The following is a 15825-nucleotide window of genomic DNA, read 5'->3' as shown; positions in this document are numbered from 1 at the left end:
TTGGAAAAACAATTTATCGCTGTAAATAATTTTTTATTTTTGTTAAATAAATTAGTAAATTAATTAATTAATTTTTATATCTTATTAAACTCCCTCATTATTTTTTAATTTTAGTTTTAGTTATGAAATAATTAAGATGGGTGTTAAAAGTGTTGACCTTTGAGACTCACAAGTCACAAGACCCCGACTCGCACCTGTGCAGAACCGGCATCGTATTTCAAAATTTTAAAATCGAAAAATTGTCCAATAAACCGCGCTTTTGTAGACCGAATAATGCACCCGACCCAAATCTCCCCGGTGGTGGACCCCACTCCTTCCTAGCGCGCCTTGGACGAAACTGGAAAAACGACCCAAAATGGAACGAAGCGACGCCGTTTTCCTCCTTCATTCCTTAATAGCATTCCCTGCTGCTATAATCAGCTATTACTCGGCTGCATAAAGATCCAGTGGTAGTAATTTAAATAAAAATGCAGGGGTAATAAGGTAATAATGCAATAATTTCAGTTCCTAACAGACTCGAGAGGCGAGAAGAGAAGAGAACAGAGAATTTAACCTCCCCTTTTAGCTCTCTACTTACACTGGGCGGTCAAATTTGCGTTAGAAAAGAACAGGAAAAACCCAAATCCAAACCCAGACACAAATCCAAACGAGAAAACAAGAGCAATGGAAGAATCGGAGGTAAGATTCTTGATAAATGTTTTCGTGTTTCGTTTGTGATTTTTTGTTCGAAGTTTTGTTTTTTATTTTTGTAAATAAACGATGTGTTTTCTTCTCTATCTGTCTCGATTCTTGCAGAAAACGGTGGCGCTGAAGAAGGCATACGCGGAGATCATACTGAATACGGCTAAGGAGGCAGCGGCCAGAGTAATGGCGTCGGAGCAGAAAGCAGTTCGCTTCCAGCAGGATCTGAGTGGCACCAAAGAGGAGGCCCTTCGCTTGCTTGTACGCTTGAAGCAGATGATCGATGCTAAGGTAGTTTTCTTCGAAGCAAAAAAAACTAGAAATTGAAATCAAAATGTGTTTTCAATTATGATGTTTGGGTTTTTTGTTTTTGGAATTTTGAGTCCCCGTCTGATGATATAAAAGTTCAATCAATAATCTTCCAACCTTTGTTTCCATTGACTGATATGTTACGGTTTGATGTGAAAGTGAGTCCGTTTACTCCTTTTCCTGTATCTTTTTTGAGAACCAAATTGTGTGATAGATCTTCACCGTTGTTATTCTGCATTTTGTGAAAATGAATATCATTTGGATTCTTGAAATGGTAAAACTATCAGTTAAGGTAATGAGATGAACACTTTTTTTCTTTTGGAAACTACGATTATTGAACCAAAATTTTGATCACCGAATATTCTTATGATGTATTTGGTTTCTTTGTTACTGCAAATTGTAGTTTTTTTACACTCCTTTAAATTATATTTCATTTCTTTCCAAAGAGAGTAGAGTAGTTAAATATGGAATTGAGTGATTGCTGAATGTTCTTATCACATATTTGGTTTGTTGGTTATTGCGAATCCTATATTTTTTACCCCTCCTCGAAAATGTACTTTATTTTCTTTCCAAAGAGAGTAGATTAAGGTATTGAATTGAATGATACCTTTTGGCTGTTGGGAGTTGTAATTTAATTAATTATTTGGTTAGCACAGTAGTGAAACATGAGATAGATTTTTATAGGTCAAATGCTAGCAAAGTACTTTCTTAGTTTCTTTTAAGGAAGAATGTTCAAGCTGAGAACACATTGGCAAACCTATGGCTCCAAGAAGATTTATCGGTGAGATTTTACGTCCTTTAAATGGTTTTTGAGAATCGGATAAGCAATGAAGCCAGTGCAATTGTTATACTTTATACTATTTATCAAGTTATCTTTTTGAATATTTTATGGTTGTTAAATGTTTTAGTAGTCTCATTTATCAAGTATAGTGAGACTTCTTAGATATTCTATTTGAAAATCTGAGCGAAAAGAAGACAATCTTTCCTTTGTGTCATCTTGGTAATATTTCTTATATATGATTATTAGAGGGGTAAAACCCTTGTCATCTTGGATATATCAAAATTTGGACATGTTACTTGTACAATATGAATACAAAAGCAACTGTGCCAACAGCTCCTCGAGCTAGCTTTTTGAGGAAACTTCATGGTTATGTCTGATGACCTAGGATCTACCCCAAATCTTGATACTTCAAGCAGATTGGTAAGATGCTCTAAGAAACTTGCAGGTGCTGTTGGCTGAAGAAACACTGTTTTCAACCTCTCATCTTGGTCCTTTAGCTTTGCCAGTGTCAATGTAATTTTTCCAAGTAATTTTAAAGCAGATGACGTTTGTTGAGACATGATTATGAGGGTTGCAGTAGCTGACCTTCGAATTCCTAAATCTTGGGTAATGTTCCGTTGTATTGTGCCTTTCTTTTCTTGGAGATAATGGGAAGTGCAAAATTGTCCAGGAGCTCTTAATATCATGGCTGCCTATAGCATAGATGACAGGCATCTCTATGATGCATTTGTGTTTTAAGTAGAGTTAGATGGCTTAACATGAGTGTTGATGTTCTTACTCTGCCTGATAGTCATAAAATAGGATGTTGTGTATGATGATCTTAACGTAAGCATGTCGCTACTGGACCCTTTTACCTTTCCCAGGGTACATATGAATGGTAGTATCTTGAAACAAAACTTTATGCCTTCTTGGATTTGTTTCCTGAATGTAAATTTCTTGGATTTGTTTCCTGAATGAAAATTTCTTGGATTTGTTTCCTGAATGAAAATTTCTTTACTGGATATTCTCAGACTACTTTCTAATGTCAATTGCATGTAATGTATGAAGTGGACTTCTTTCCTTTGCTGCATTGTTACGCTTTGTCTTAATCGGCAAAAAGTTTCTCATGCATGAAACTTGATACTGTTAAACACAAACTGTTAAGTTTCAGTAACAAGCTGCAAACTTTTGGTTTCTGACTCGTGCAATTAATTCTCTTAGGAATAACAAGTTACTAATAATCATGTCCCTATGTACGTTGGGGTGCAAAACAATATTTTATGAGGAAGGGGATCTAGAATAGGTGGAATGGTATTTTGAGGATTTGGAATAAGGAAGGTTTTGATAAAAGCAAATAGAAATTCTGATTTTATACAGATAGAAGGTAACTTTTTGATGTTATCTACGACTTATATGTGCTTGAATTCTATGTTCTGTTGTTTAATTGCTGATATTTGTTTGGGCAAGACATACAGAACATAATTTGTTTTGTTGGTGGGGTGGGGTCAATGCAAAGAAGAGGACACACGATTTATCTTAACTTCCTTGTGCTCCTTTTGCACTTGAGCATGCCAATAAAAACGAAAAACACTTCTTTTCCCCCTCAGGATCTTCTCTGTATTGAGCACAATCTTAAATGCGTCAAAATAAAACTTTTTAAGTCTTATTTGTAGGTCCTATTCTGGTATCTTTCTCTTAGATGTTGTCCGCAGTTAGTACAGCATTTGACTAGGTCTTTCTTTGTTTTGCAGACCACTGAAACAGAGACGACATCTTTGAACCAGCAAAGGAGAATTGATGAGCTTGAAGCACAGCTTCATGAGGCTGAGGATATTATAACCGATCTTAGATTGGAGTTAAGCTGTGTGAGAGATAAGTTGGAGAAGGTGAAGAACAACCAGGTGCAGCTTTTGAATATAAAAAATTCAAAAGAGGATCTACATTCCTACCAAAATGCAAGCTCTGATCCCATCAGAGTCACCCCTCCAAGATTTGGGATTATATCCATGTCACTTTCTGATACGAGGGACACCCTGTTGAGCCAGAGTCCTTTAGACGACAAATACTGCAACCCAACAACGCAAAATGAACAATTGAGCATCTCTCATATAGATGGATACTATACTCATAACTCTGACATAGCCTCCATTATTATGAACAGTAAAGAACCTGAGCTCTGTAGAAATGGTTGCACCCAGAGAATCCGTGCACTTGACCACAACCTACGAGATGTAAAATTTTCTTCTTCAGAAGACGTAGGTCATCGATCTTCCCTCAGAAAGAATGACCTGGTCATTGGCAAGAGTGCTAATGATGATGGAAAATGTACAATAACCTCTTTTAAGGGCAAAAACATGGGCACCAAGAACTTTCCTGAGGAAGGAGAGCGGATTCACATCAATACCCACACAACAAGAAGAAGAAAGACCCGGTTTGGAAAAGCGAAATCTACCTCATGCAGGCCTCGGCCTTTCAAGAAACCTGATCAATCATCTTCTGTCCTTGCTCGCTGCAAAAACATCAAATCTGATGAGTGTTCTAATACTCAATGCTCTACAAAGACTGAGAATGTTGATATTGAAAAAAATTCCAGAAGGTTGGAAGAGCAATTGCAGCATAGGAGCATCTTTTATGGTGATAAAATTGCAATCATCCGTAAAAGAAAAAGAAACAGGAAGGTAAAAGTTAGGGATATTGTTGCTTTCTCACCACTATCTCCACATCAGTTTGCCAAACCTAGTCAACAATCTTCTGATCTTACCGGTAGTGGTACCTACTTTAATTCATTCCATGTTGACAAACCTATTGAAGATGAGTCAAAGATGGATGAAAATGAGGCTAAGATAGAGTCATTAACTCATCCAGATTCAGGGTTCACCTTAGTTAAAGATAATGCAGATTCTTTGTCAGGATCAACAAATGCTGCAGAAAAGGATATTGAAGTAAGAGATGAACCTATGTTGAGGAAAGGCGAATATGATGCTATGGAGAACTCATTGGTTCCATCAACAGAGATAAACCATGAGACATTAAATGTATCATTAGTGAATTCTGACTTGGAAGATGCCAAAATATGTGGAGAAACTAATGGATCTTCTAGTATCACAGAGAAGAATAGGCCCCTTAAATACACCTTCCAAAGGAAGCGTAAGAAGGAATCCTTTAGTGACCCTGATGAAAACAAGTCTGCTGAGAAGAGCACCGAGAAGAAGATAAGAGATGAAAAACAAATTGGTGGGCAAGAGCCACAAAAATCTATTCCAATAAATGAATCATCAAGGGACAATCGACGGTTGGCACAAGTTGCTCGTCAGGTGGATTTCTTTTAGCCTAACTGATTTTTCACCTTTGTGTATAAAAACTTGATAGCTTGCTGCAGTGTTGAGTTTGAATGTAGCAGTTCAGTTCAGTGTATATCTTCAGCATATTTCAGCAATCAACTATTAGCTGATCCTTGCCATAGAACTTTAGGAGGAAACAGGGAATGGAAAATCAAAATGTTCCATAAATGAACGAGCAGAATGATACCAAGATCCCTCATATTGATTTTTAATATTTACTAGTATCTTTGAGAAGGTTTATGCAATGGGTTCTTTTCCTCTTGTTCTCTGATATATGTTTGCATGCTAGTTTGTGCTTAAATGAGAAAATTCTAATCCTTTTTACATCGACTTCTTGTGCAGCTCATTTCTTTGTCTGGGAAAAGATGGTCGTAAGATATCCAACCCTTTTGAGTCAACTCTATGGGAAAAGACGAGCGTTGGTGTCTATTATTCTTCTGTCTTTCTTTCAGGGTATGTTTGGATAGAACGAAATGGAGGGAAAAGAAAAGAAAATCATTTTACTTTTGTCTCTTGTTTGAAAATTTAGTTTTTAAAGTGAGGATAAGTGAAGAGTTCAAATTTAAGCCTCCCTTTCCTTTCGATGCAGCAACATTTTAGTCAGAGGCTCAGGGCTGCACCTCGTAGGTTGTCAATTGGCCCTACTTTATTTTGAAAAATAATATATTCTGTTATTTTTAGTAAAAGATGGTTTTGTAATATAATTCTGGTAATTTTTAGTTCATCGTCATAAAAAAATTATAATTTTAACTCCATTAGTCAAAATAACTTATGATTCTGGCACATGATAATTTATTCATATATTATTATTGTTTTTTAATTTGTATCTTACAGATTTTACTTCCTCAGTGATTTAGCTTTATCCCGATTGTAATGCTCTCAAATTGTGATCAAATTGGAAGAAAGTTAAATTAATCCAATAGAAAAGCTAAATTACCACCCTCGCTCCTCTTTAGAGATTATCTTATACTTTTTACGTTTTGATTTTATTATTAAATGTTTAGATTTTAGTTATTATCTCATTAGCAATTTTTTTATTTATTTATAATTATATTTACAGTACGAAGTAAATATTTTGATTTTATTCTTTAATGTTTTTCAAATATAATTTGGAACTCTTGGTTTATGATATATAGTTATTTATTTATAAGATTGTAGAATAAATGAATGTGTTTGATTCATTTGTTTGCTTCCAAATGGGGGTATTTGAGTTCAAAGGCAAGCCATTAGGATGATCTGCATGCAACTTTGTCATTTGGTGAATGCTTACGAGGAAGGGAAGGCATGGAAGAGGCTAAGAAGACACCTTCAAATTAAAAGATTATTTTCTTTCTATATCTATTTAATCTCCCATTCTCTTGCAAATACTACAAACTTCACTTCAGTTAGGATGCTGATGATTACGCGTAGGTTGGTACGCTTTCCTACCTTGTAAAGTTTTAGATCTTAAATCTCTATATTAAGACGTGCACATGGTTTGGTGCATAATCTCGGCTTCAAATAATTACTTCTTCTACTTAGGACATGTAAATTTAAAATAACTTTGCAAACTCATGAGAACAAAAAAAATATTTGTCTCTAAGAATGGTCCTTTTAGAAGAGTAGTAGTCTATTTTAAATGGTCATGCAGGAGTTGAGTTCAACATAGTGAAAGTTGATTAAATGGCATAATATCTATTATAATTAAAGATTTACACGTTATAAATAGTGAATCTCAATTAAAGCATATATATATATATATAGGCTACTTAAGAAATCTACATCGTCACCTGAGATGCTTTATATATTCGTTTTGGATAATAATACCCAAGTTTCCATATACAGAAAATTTGAATAACCTACATTGAGGAGATCATGACTATTAAGTCAAAAATGTTAAAAAGGTTATGGAATTTGAAACAAAGTTAATAATAGATTCAAACTAAATTTAGATCTTATTCGATCGCAACACGACTGGAAATCATGTTTGTTATAAGTCTACTATTAAGATACATGAATAGTTTAAGTTAATTAGATTTCACTACTGCAAAGAGTATGTTCCAATATATTAAAACTACAACAAATTATGACGTATCATACACACGAGAAGAAAACTCAAAATTAATCAATTATACAAATAGTGATTGGGTCGGATGTGTTAATAACATGAAAAATACATAAAAATAACCTCTCTCACTTGGATAGAGTCTTTGCTCATGGTCATTAAAGAAGTAGAGTATAGTAGTTTTATCATCAGCTGAATCTAAATATATAGTAGTATCTCGTGCTATCACACAAATAGTCTGGTTAAAAAAAAATTAAAAAAATATTAGTGAGCAATAAGAAGAACCAACAATAACATTATGTGATAATAAATCGGTAACTACAGTTAGTAAGAATCTAGTTAATCATGACATGACCAAATAAATTGCTATCAAATATCACTACATTCAGAAGTAGTAGAGCACTAAAAAGTACAACTCAAATTTTTTAGATAGAACATTCAACATACATCTTTATAAAAATATTGACCAAATAAAAGTTCATGCATAATTGAGAAAATCATAAATTGATAAATTTATGAAAATGAATTAAAGGGTGAAATTGTTAGAACTGATAAATTTTCTTTATGAAAAATCATAAATAGCCCATTATTAGAGAATATCATAAATGGTTGATTACTAGAGAAAATTATTAATGAATAGTTATGAAAAAATTAAAATAAATGAGCGATTTTAAAGAGAAAGATTAATTAAATAATTATAACTGCCTATATATATGTCATATATTATTGTGTACTTGCATCCCTCATTTTAATTAGATAGAAATTTGATGATTTTTGTTGAAAATTCTCAGTATATCCCTCCAATTTTAAAATTGTCTTCACAAGATTTGCAACTTCCCAGCATTCACCTTTAGAAAATCCCGAAACTCTTCTTACAATATATCTCATAATTCTTTCGATTTAGTTAGACTAATTATTCAAAAAAATAATTTCTTTGAAATACCCTGTTGTTTGAAAAAATAGGGCTCGCACATTTTTCATATGATATCTTGCCAGACTTCTTTGTTTTTACTAGTGTTAGTTGATGTCCAGTAATAAATTGATAATAACAATTCTCAACTATAGTAGCAGCGTTTATATCTTGATCTTCCACATATCTTGTTTTTTTCCTAAAGTATAGGAGCCATCGACTACATCATACTTATATAAACACACGTTGGGAACATAAATTTACTGTTTTGTTAAAACTCTTACTCAGAATCAAACTTTGATACAAGTTGTTGGGACTAAAATAAAGATTGTAAACTGTTATTGGTGCAAATTATTTAATTAAACAAATATACTGATAATTTTCAATAAAGAACATCAAACTTCTATTTGATCAAAACATAATGATACATGGTATATATATAGACAGTTATAATAGCTTATTAATCTTTTTTTTTTTCATAACCGTCTATTTATTCAATTTAATTACTATTTAATTTACCGATATTCTATTTTAATTTTTTCATAATTGCTCTTTTATAATTTTTTTTTTTTCATAACCACTCGTTTATTATTTTCTCTTGTCAATTTATGATTTTTCATAATGAGAAAAATTAATTAATTCTAATCAGGGTCTCGGATTTTTTTGCTATCCCTACTTCTTCTCGTCTTCGTTTCTCTTCCCATGCACACGTAACGGAGCAAATGACTTACCGAAACCAATAACAGCTTTTTCATAGTCGTTGTCTTCAGCTTCCTCGGGCTCCTCCATCTGCGCTGCCACTTCCATTTCTCTTCCGCTTTCATAGTGATTTCCTTTCCTTTATTTTCCTAACGGATTCGCCGTGGATTGAACGGCAGATTACCTTCTTCAACGTTCGCATTAATTTTCTCTGCTTCTTCCTCCTTACTATGTCCCTGATTTTGCGGTGTGGCCGCTCCAGAACTTTCCCTCATCATTTTAAGAGTTGAGTGCCGCACGCAAATCGCGAACCCTGCCGCTGGGAAGGCGGAACCCAGATCCTCTTCTTTCCCTTTATTTCATCATTCAAAGCCTTGCCATGATTCCTCTTGGATTTGCTCACGCCCGAGAAAGAATTTCCTTTCCTGGTTTGATATTCAGCAGATTGTCTTGACCCTCATGCTTTCTTCGTCCTTCGTTTTCTGTTTCCCTGAGTTTCCAGATTTTGATTCCAAGTTTCAGAAGCTTTTCTCGACCATTTTTGGGTGAACTTTGCTAATTTAGCTAAACAATATTTGTAATCTAACTTTTACCCAAGAAAAAGATTAATCTGTAGTTTTTTCTTGTCCAAAAACAAACAGGTGAGTCTTGAGGTTTTACAAAAAAAAAAAAAAAGAGTTGGGTCATGCATGTCAAAGAGAATGATTATGTGGTAAGTAATGAAACAAATGGGGTCGATTTCTTATTATATGCAAAAAAGCAGGCGTGCAGGCAGCAGGATAGATTTTTCATGGTGAAAGTTGCTAATGAGTCCCTATGTCAATCCTCTCTCTTTTTCTGAAAAGCCATGCGCTGTTTCCAGCTTTCACAGTAATATATATATATATATATATTCCTTGGTTTTCTCACTCATATTAAAATATTTACGCGCCTTCAAAAATAAAAAAGTATACGATACCTAATTTTTTCAGGAAATTAAATTAATTATCTCAAAATATCTTATTTTAATAAATCTTAAATAATTAACCGGATCAATTATCTTAAAATTTTAAATTATTAAAAAGAACTAATTGATTATTTACATTCTAACAATAAATTAATGATTATTTTCTTTATTTAAATCCCATCCTAACAACAAAAAACTAATAAATAAGTGAATTTGTTTACTTTAAACACAATCCTAAGACACGAAGTTATCAGAAGCATAAATTTGAAATATTAGGGTTCTAAAATTAGGGCAACGATATAATGAAATTGTTAAGGTCATTGGAGAGCACGCCAAGCATAACAAAATCCTAAGTTGCAGCAGCAATCATATATGTTGTCTGCACCAGTGCAGGTGTAGCATGTCTCCTTGTCTCCTCTTAGACCTATCACATCTCTCCCCTCATCATCACAGTCTTTGTTCTTCTGTGTTCGGCATTTGATCATCACTTATGCCCCACCCACAAATATATGTACATACATATACATATACACTCATACCCAGAAGCTAGTCGAGCTCCCTCATCTGCACAAATATATAGATATTTCAAAGTTTCGTAGGTTTTAAGTTCATGGAGATGATGAAAAGAGAAAGAAAAGAAAGAGAACAGGAGGAAGATGAAAGTGTATACATTACAGGTTTATTCACAGCAGGAGTGGTTGTTTTAATGGCGGGTCTAAGACGAGCATTAGTGGTTTTTCTAGTCGAGCAATGGCGAGAATGGGTTTTCCTACTCCTAAATCTTGTCCTCTTAGCCATTGTTTTCACTTCCACCAGCACCAAATCAGGTCAGGAAACTCAAGAGAACGCCAAGAAGGATGAAGTTGAAATCCAAATGAAGAAAAAAGCCCATTTTGAAGAACCCAAAATTTGCCAAGAGTTGAACAGAAAGAGAAGAAGCTGTGAAGGTGGAGGTGAAGGTGAAGTTGAAGGAGAGCATAAACTATCAAAGGAGGAATTGAATGAGAGAGCTGAAGCTTTCATTGCAATGTTTAGGCAGCATTTGGTTTCTGATGCAAGAAAAGGCCTTCTTCTATCAAGAACCAAACAAGAAAACAAGAGAGCTGAGTATTTTGTTTTGGAGATTTAGAGCCTAATTAATTATTCCATTTTAATATTTTTATTATTAGAAACTGCAATTCAAATTGCATACTCGTGGGGAGCAGGAATGTAGATATACTTTTGAGTATGTTCAAATCATCATTTATTTTTCTTAAAAGAAAATTTCGAGTCATTTTGATGATATTTGACCATTTTCTCATTGCTTATTTTACCAATTAATCCATTCCCATCATTTTTTTTTTATTCAGCTACAAAACCTGTGTAATCATTCCTCTTTTTTGTTCTTCTTTGTTGTAATTTAGGGTTTGCCATTGCAAATTCCATTGCTTTTCTCTTACTATTGTTCTTCATATATAATTATTAAATTTTTTTTAATAAAAATTTATATATTTATTAATTTAACAAAAACATTAAAGATATATACACTTTTTGCCACAAAGCGATGCACCTAAAAGTGAAAATTCAAATATTAGGATACAATTAAGGTGGAAATTACATATATATTGGAAAATTAAAAAAAAAAAAACTGAATTGTTTTTATATTTTATAAAAAGATAATTGCATTTCAAAATTATGTAAATACGTAATTGGACCATACTTTGAAATTAATTGTGTTAAATTTTATTTTAAATGCTCAATATACCTTACCTATTTTATGTTGTATGGGAATCTGCAGTGGCATTTAAAGAAGAGAAAAGGCTAATAACGTCACTGCCATTTAAATGCCTTCTTTCTTTCTTTTTCTGGTTTATCAAGATGATTTAAGTATATAAAAGGATTAGATTTGTTATTGTTTTTTCTTTAGTTTGAAGAGTTTAAATTCCTTCCTGCTAAATCAAATTTAACGAGAATACTAATATTTTCTTCTAGATAATTTCAAATTGTGAATAAACCACATTTTCTAAAATATTACTGTAACACCCAGAATTAATTTTAAAAATTAAAATTAATATATAAAAATATAAATTTTAATTTTATAAATTTTTATTTAATGTAAAATTAAGAAAAAAATAAGTGGATGATGAAATTAAAAATAAATTTGGAAAAAATAGGTAAAAATTTAGGTCTTAAAAGTGTTTTTTTTTTAAAAAAAAAATTAAAAACTGGGAGTCAAAATATAATTTAAGAAAAATGTGCCACGTAAGACTACCCAATTAGCAGTCCCAATGAACCAAAGCACGCCGCGTGGCAAGACACGCTGAATCGGTGTCGTACGGGAGGCCAAGCTGGCAATCTATGTGCCCATGATCGGACGGTTTGGATTTGTTCCCACGCGCGTGAACGGTCTGAATCCATTCCCCCATCAGGTACGATCGGACGGTCGCGATTAAACGTGATGAACGGTTCAGATTCGTTTCCTGTTTAAACGTGATCGTACGATCAATATCAAATCGCGATGAACAGTACAAATTCATTTCCTCTTTAAATGTGATCAGACAGTCGAAATCAAACACGATAGACGACCCATATTAAAGGAAGATGGGTATAAATATCTCACTTCACATCAAACCCTAACCCTAACCGCCAACCCCCTGCCACAGAAAAAGAACCAGTCGCTGGAGAAGGGAGCCAACCGCCACCCACCGCCGCACCAGAGCCATCTCTGACAGCAAAAAAAAGTAAAAAATATTTTATTCACTCGAAATTTAATTTTGAACAGCTCCATGGCCAAATCAGAGAAAAGGACTAGCGGATGGGCCGAAAAACACGGGTAAAGCCTGGTGGCGCCGCCACGGGAAAAATAAAAAATCACCTCCGATGAGGTCCTTCCCGATTTCCATTTCGTGCGATTTTTTCACCATTATAATCACCATTATGTTTTCTACAGGTTGACTGAAGAAAAAATCCAACCACGAAGGTGAGCCGGCAGAGCCACCGTACTGAAAAATTTTGCCACCAGTGAGTTTTTATTTTTCGATTTTTTTCGGCCAACCGTGGCTCCTCAATGTGTTTTCTCTCAAGAATGAGCATAAAACCGACTGAAATCGTCCAAAACTGGCCAAAAAGGCCAATTTAAGGCAAACTGCCGCCGCGGACGGCAGTGCCGCCGTGCCGAAATTTTGAAATTGGCCAAAAAAAGTTTTTAAAGATTTTTTGGGGTATTTTTAGGTACTTGAGTGTGTTTTGATCTATGAAGAAAAATTCAGAAAATCTGGGGATCGCCAGTAGACGCACCTGAAAGTTTAGTATTTTGGATATCGATTAGTGTAAAAATCACTCACCTTATTTCTTATTATAGAATTGAAGTCTAATTATAAATAATAGTGTATTTTGTATAATTTAAAAAACTTCGATAATTAATTACTGGTTAATAATAGAGTTGGAATCGGTTATTTATCACTTTTTATCATATTTTAACTGATTGATTGATTTTATAATTTTAAATGCATGATAATACACTGAAGTTGGTAAAACGATTCAGTTGTGTTTTCTTGATGCATGTATTGCTTATTTTGCATGATTTACAGTTAAATTTTGAAACTGAAAATTAAATGTAAACGGAGAATTACTTGATTAAGTAAATAAATGAATGAATGGTAGCCTTACTGAATATATTGGGAGATTGTGGACGAACCGGGTACATAGGGAACCCTATCGTGAACATTGTTTCATATCAGATGGGATATCGAGGATTGGTATTTTGATGCTCATACCGGATAAGATATGGGAACGACCCGTTTTACCCTCATATTAGACGGGGTATTGAGGGATGACATTTTTAGCGCTTATACTGGATGGAGTATGGGGATAGCTGGTTAGTTGACAATGTTGAATAAAGGTTCACGCGTAGTGGAGACATTCCTATGGACCCCTATGGATACTAATAGGTAGGTAAAAAGAAAAAGTTGTTGTTCTGGTTAATTGAATATGAGATTATGATATTGTTTGTGTTATTACCTCTATAAGCTAGTTTTGGAAATCTCGCTATGATAAGTGTACAATAATGATTTTATTTATGATAAATAAATTTATTTAAATTAAGAGCTTCGTTAGTTGTTTTTATGATTTTTACCAACCTTCATTTCTGTATCGGTGAGTAGTGTGACATTTTTACTGGGTTAGTATAGCTCACTCTTTCATTAACAATTTCATATCAGGATGACCAAGATTCAGATCCCGATCCATAAGAGGGTTGCGAATAGGATGTCCAGTTGTTTACTTTTTATTTATTTCTTTGATTTTTCGTTTTTCTTTTAGAATGGTCATTCCCGTAACCCTATTGGGTATTCTAAATTATTGTGTAAGGAATGTAAATCCTAACTTTATTATTTCGCTTCCGCATTCAATTTATAATTTATTTCCTTTCAAGTTTTGAGCCGTTAAATTTAAATTTTGTTTTTGTAATTTCTCTATTAAGATTTTTGGAATCAAAATGAATATATATTGATGAATTTTATTGCACATGGTGATGTAAGATGTTGAAAGAGTTTAAAATCTAAAAACAAAAGGATAAAAAGTGGGCATATATGCAAGAATATTGCATATACGTAGAACTTTAATTTCATTTATTAATCACTAAATAAATCTCATGTATCTTACTTATTTTAATTGTAATAGAAAGAGTAGTTGTTATAAGCATAGAGAAGACATGGGGTATTTGTAACCTTTTACTTTATTTGTTAACTTTATTTTATTTATTTAAATTCTTTTTAAAATTTTAAAAATAAAAGATGATTAGTTTGAGTCATGATAATCATAAATCCATATAATAATTAGATATATTAATCATACTTGTTACTTTCTATTTTTGTCTTAACTTTATTTTATATTTTATGTTTTAAAAAATTTTAAAATTTAAAATATAAACACTCTTTGAGTCATAATAACTATAGATTAGTATAATTAAATTTATTTGTTGCTCCAAAAGAACAAACTCAACAATCTCAAAGAAAAATGTCATTAAGAGGATCAAGTGCAAAAAGGAGAAATGCGAGTTTGGATTATTGCATCATATTTATCCAAAAACATAAGTTTCACACTAGAATGATGGAAGATGATTTAATGAACTTTCATCAAACCATGCAAAGTTCTAACCCTTGTAAGTGGATTAATGTCATGAGTAAAGATATAAAGTACATGAAAAATAATGACATTTAGAGTCTTGTCTTATTGCTTGAAGGTGCAAAATCTATTTATTGCAAATTGATATCTAAAACCAAGAAGGATTAAAAGGGAAATATGAAAGATATAAAGCTCATCTTCTTGCAAAGCGCTTTATGTAAATGGAAAATATCGACTATAAAAAAATTTTCTCTCCAATTTTATCAAAAGATTTTTTTAAAGATGATAATAGTATTTCTGGTACATTTTGACCGTAAACAATATCTAACAAATAGTATCTTATTTAAAATTTCTGTCATTAAAAATACTATTTTATTTATAACTTAGACTTCCACAACTAAGATATACAATAACATATTTTAAGATTTCTAAAGGAACAGAGAGAGAATTTTTTTTATAGCTTTCAAGATATGTTTACTACCGATTAATGTAGTTGACATCCTACCAACTTGAGTGGAATTAGTTTTCCCATTTCCCAACATCATTAAGTTAGTTTAAATCAAAGTATTACAGTATGCATGATAAGTGCCGCATAATCAGGTTGTATTTGAGAATCAACTCCCCGTTCCTAATGAGGCACTATTATTGAATCATATTTTTATTAGTTAACTAAGTCTTATTAAAGCGACATTATTAAGCTTGAACATATAGGGAGTATATAACAAACCTGCGAACTAGTGTTGAGATTTGGAGGCGTCACTTTGCAGATAAAATTTCAAAAGCATTGAAATTACATAATTTTATACCTTTCGCAACTTATTCAACCAAATATCTCAATGACAAATTTAGAAATTCAATAGGTATAGAGAAAATGTCAGTCTTGACAAAACTACTGGTTTTATTATTAGTTTTACGCTATAATAAAAACTAAATTATATTAATAATTTAATTTTATTATAATTGTCTAAAGAATAAATTTATAAATTAAAAAGCACTTGATATTTTATTAATAGAAAAATCATAAATTTTATA

General features: G+C 32.7%; 2 protein-coding genes across 2 annotated transcripts; both read left to right on the top strand.

The window, feature by feature from the left end:
• The first annotated feature begins 517 nt into the window (after positions 1-517).
• On the top strand, positions 518-5841 carry LOC110820290 (uncharacterized). Its single transcript, XM_022049735.2, has 4 exons — positions 518-678; positions 796-972; positions 3502-5064; positions 5434-5841. Exons 1-4 carry the CDS (start codon positions 664-666, stop codon positions 5464-5466), a joined length of 1788 nt encoding a protein of 595 aa, XP_021905427.2. The 5' UTR covers positions 518-663; the 3' UTR covers positions 5467-5841.
• Positions 5842-9836: 3995 nt separating this feature from the next.
• Positions 9837-11038, top strand: LOC110820276 (Putative membrane lipoprotein). The gene has a single exon (XM_022049714.2). It carries the CDS (start codon positions 10301-10303, stop codon positions 10817-10819), a length of 519 nt encoding a protein of 172 aa, XP_021905406.1. The 5' UTR covers positions 9837-10300; the 3' UTR covers positions 10820-11038.
• Positions 11039-15825: the final 4787 nt, after the last annotated feature.

The sequence above is a fragment of the Carica papaya genome, chromosome 1 (genome assembly GCF_054855325.1).
Source record: "Carica papaya isolate Zhongbai chromosome 1, ASM5485532v1, whole genome shotgun sequence".
Classification (NCBI taxonomy): Eukaryota; Viridiplantae; Streptophyta; class Magnoliopsida; order Brassicales; family Caricaceae; genus Carica; species Carica papaya.
This window is presented reverse-complemented; position numbering and strand designations above follow the sequence as displayed.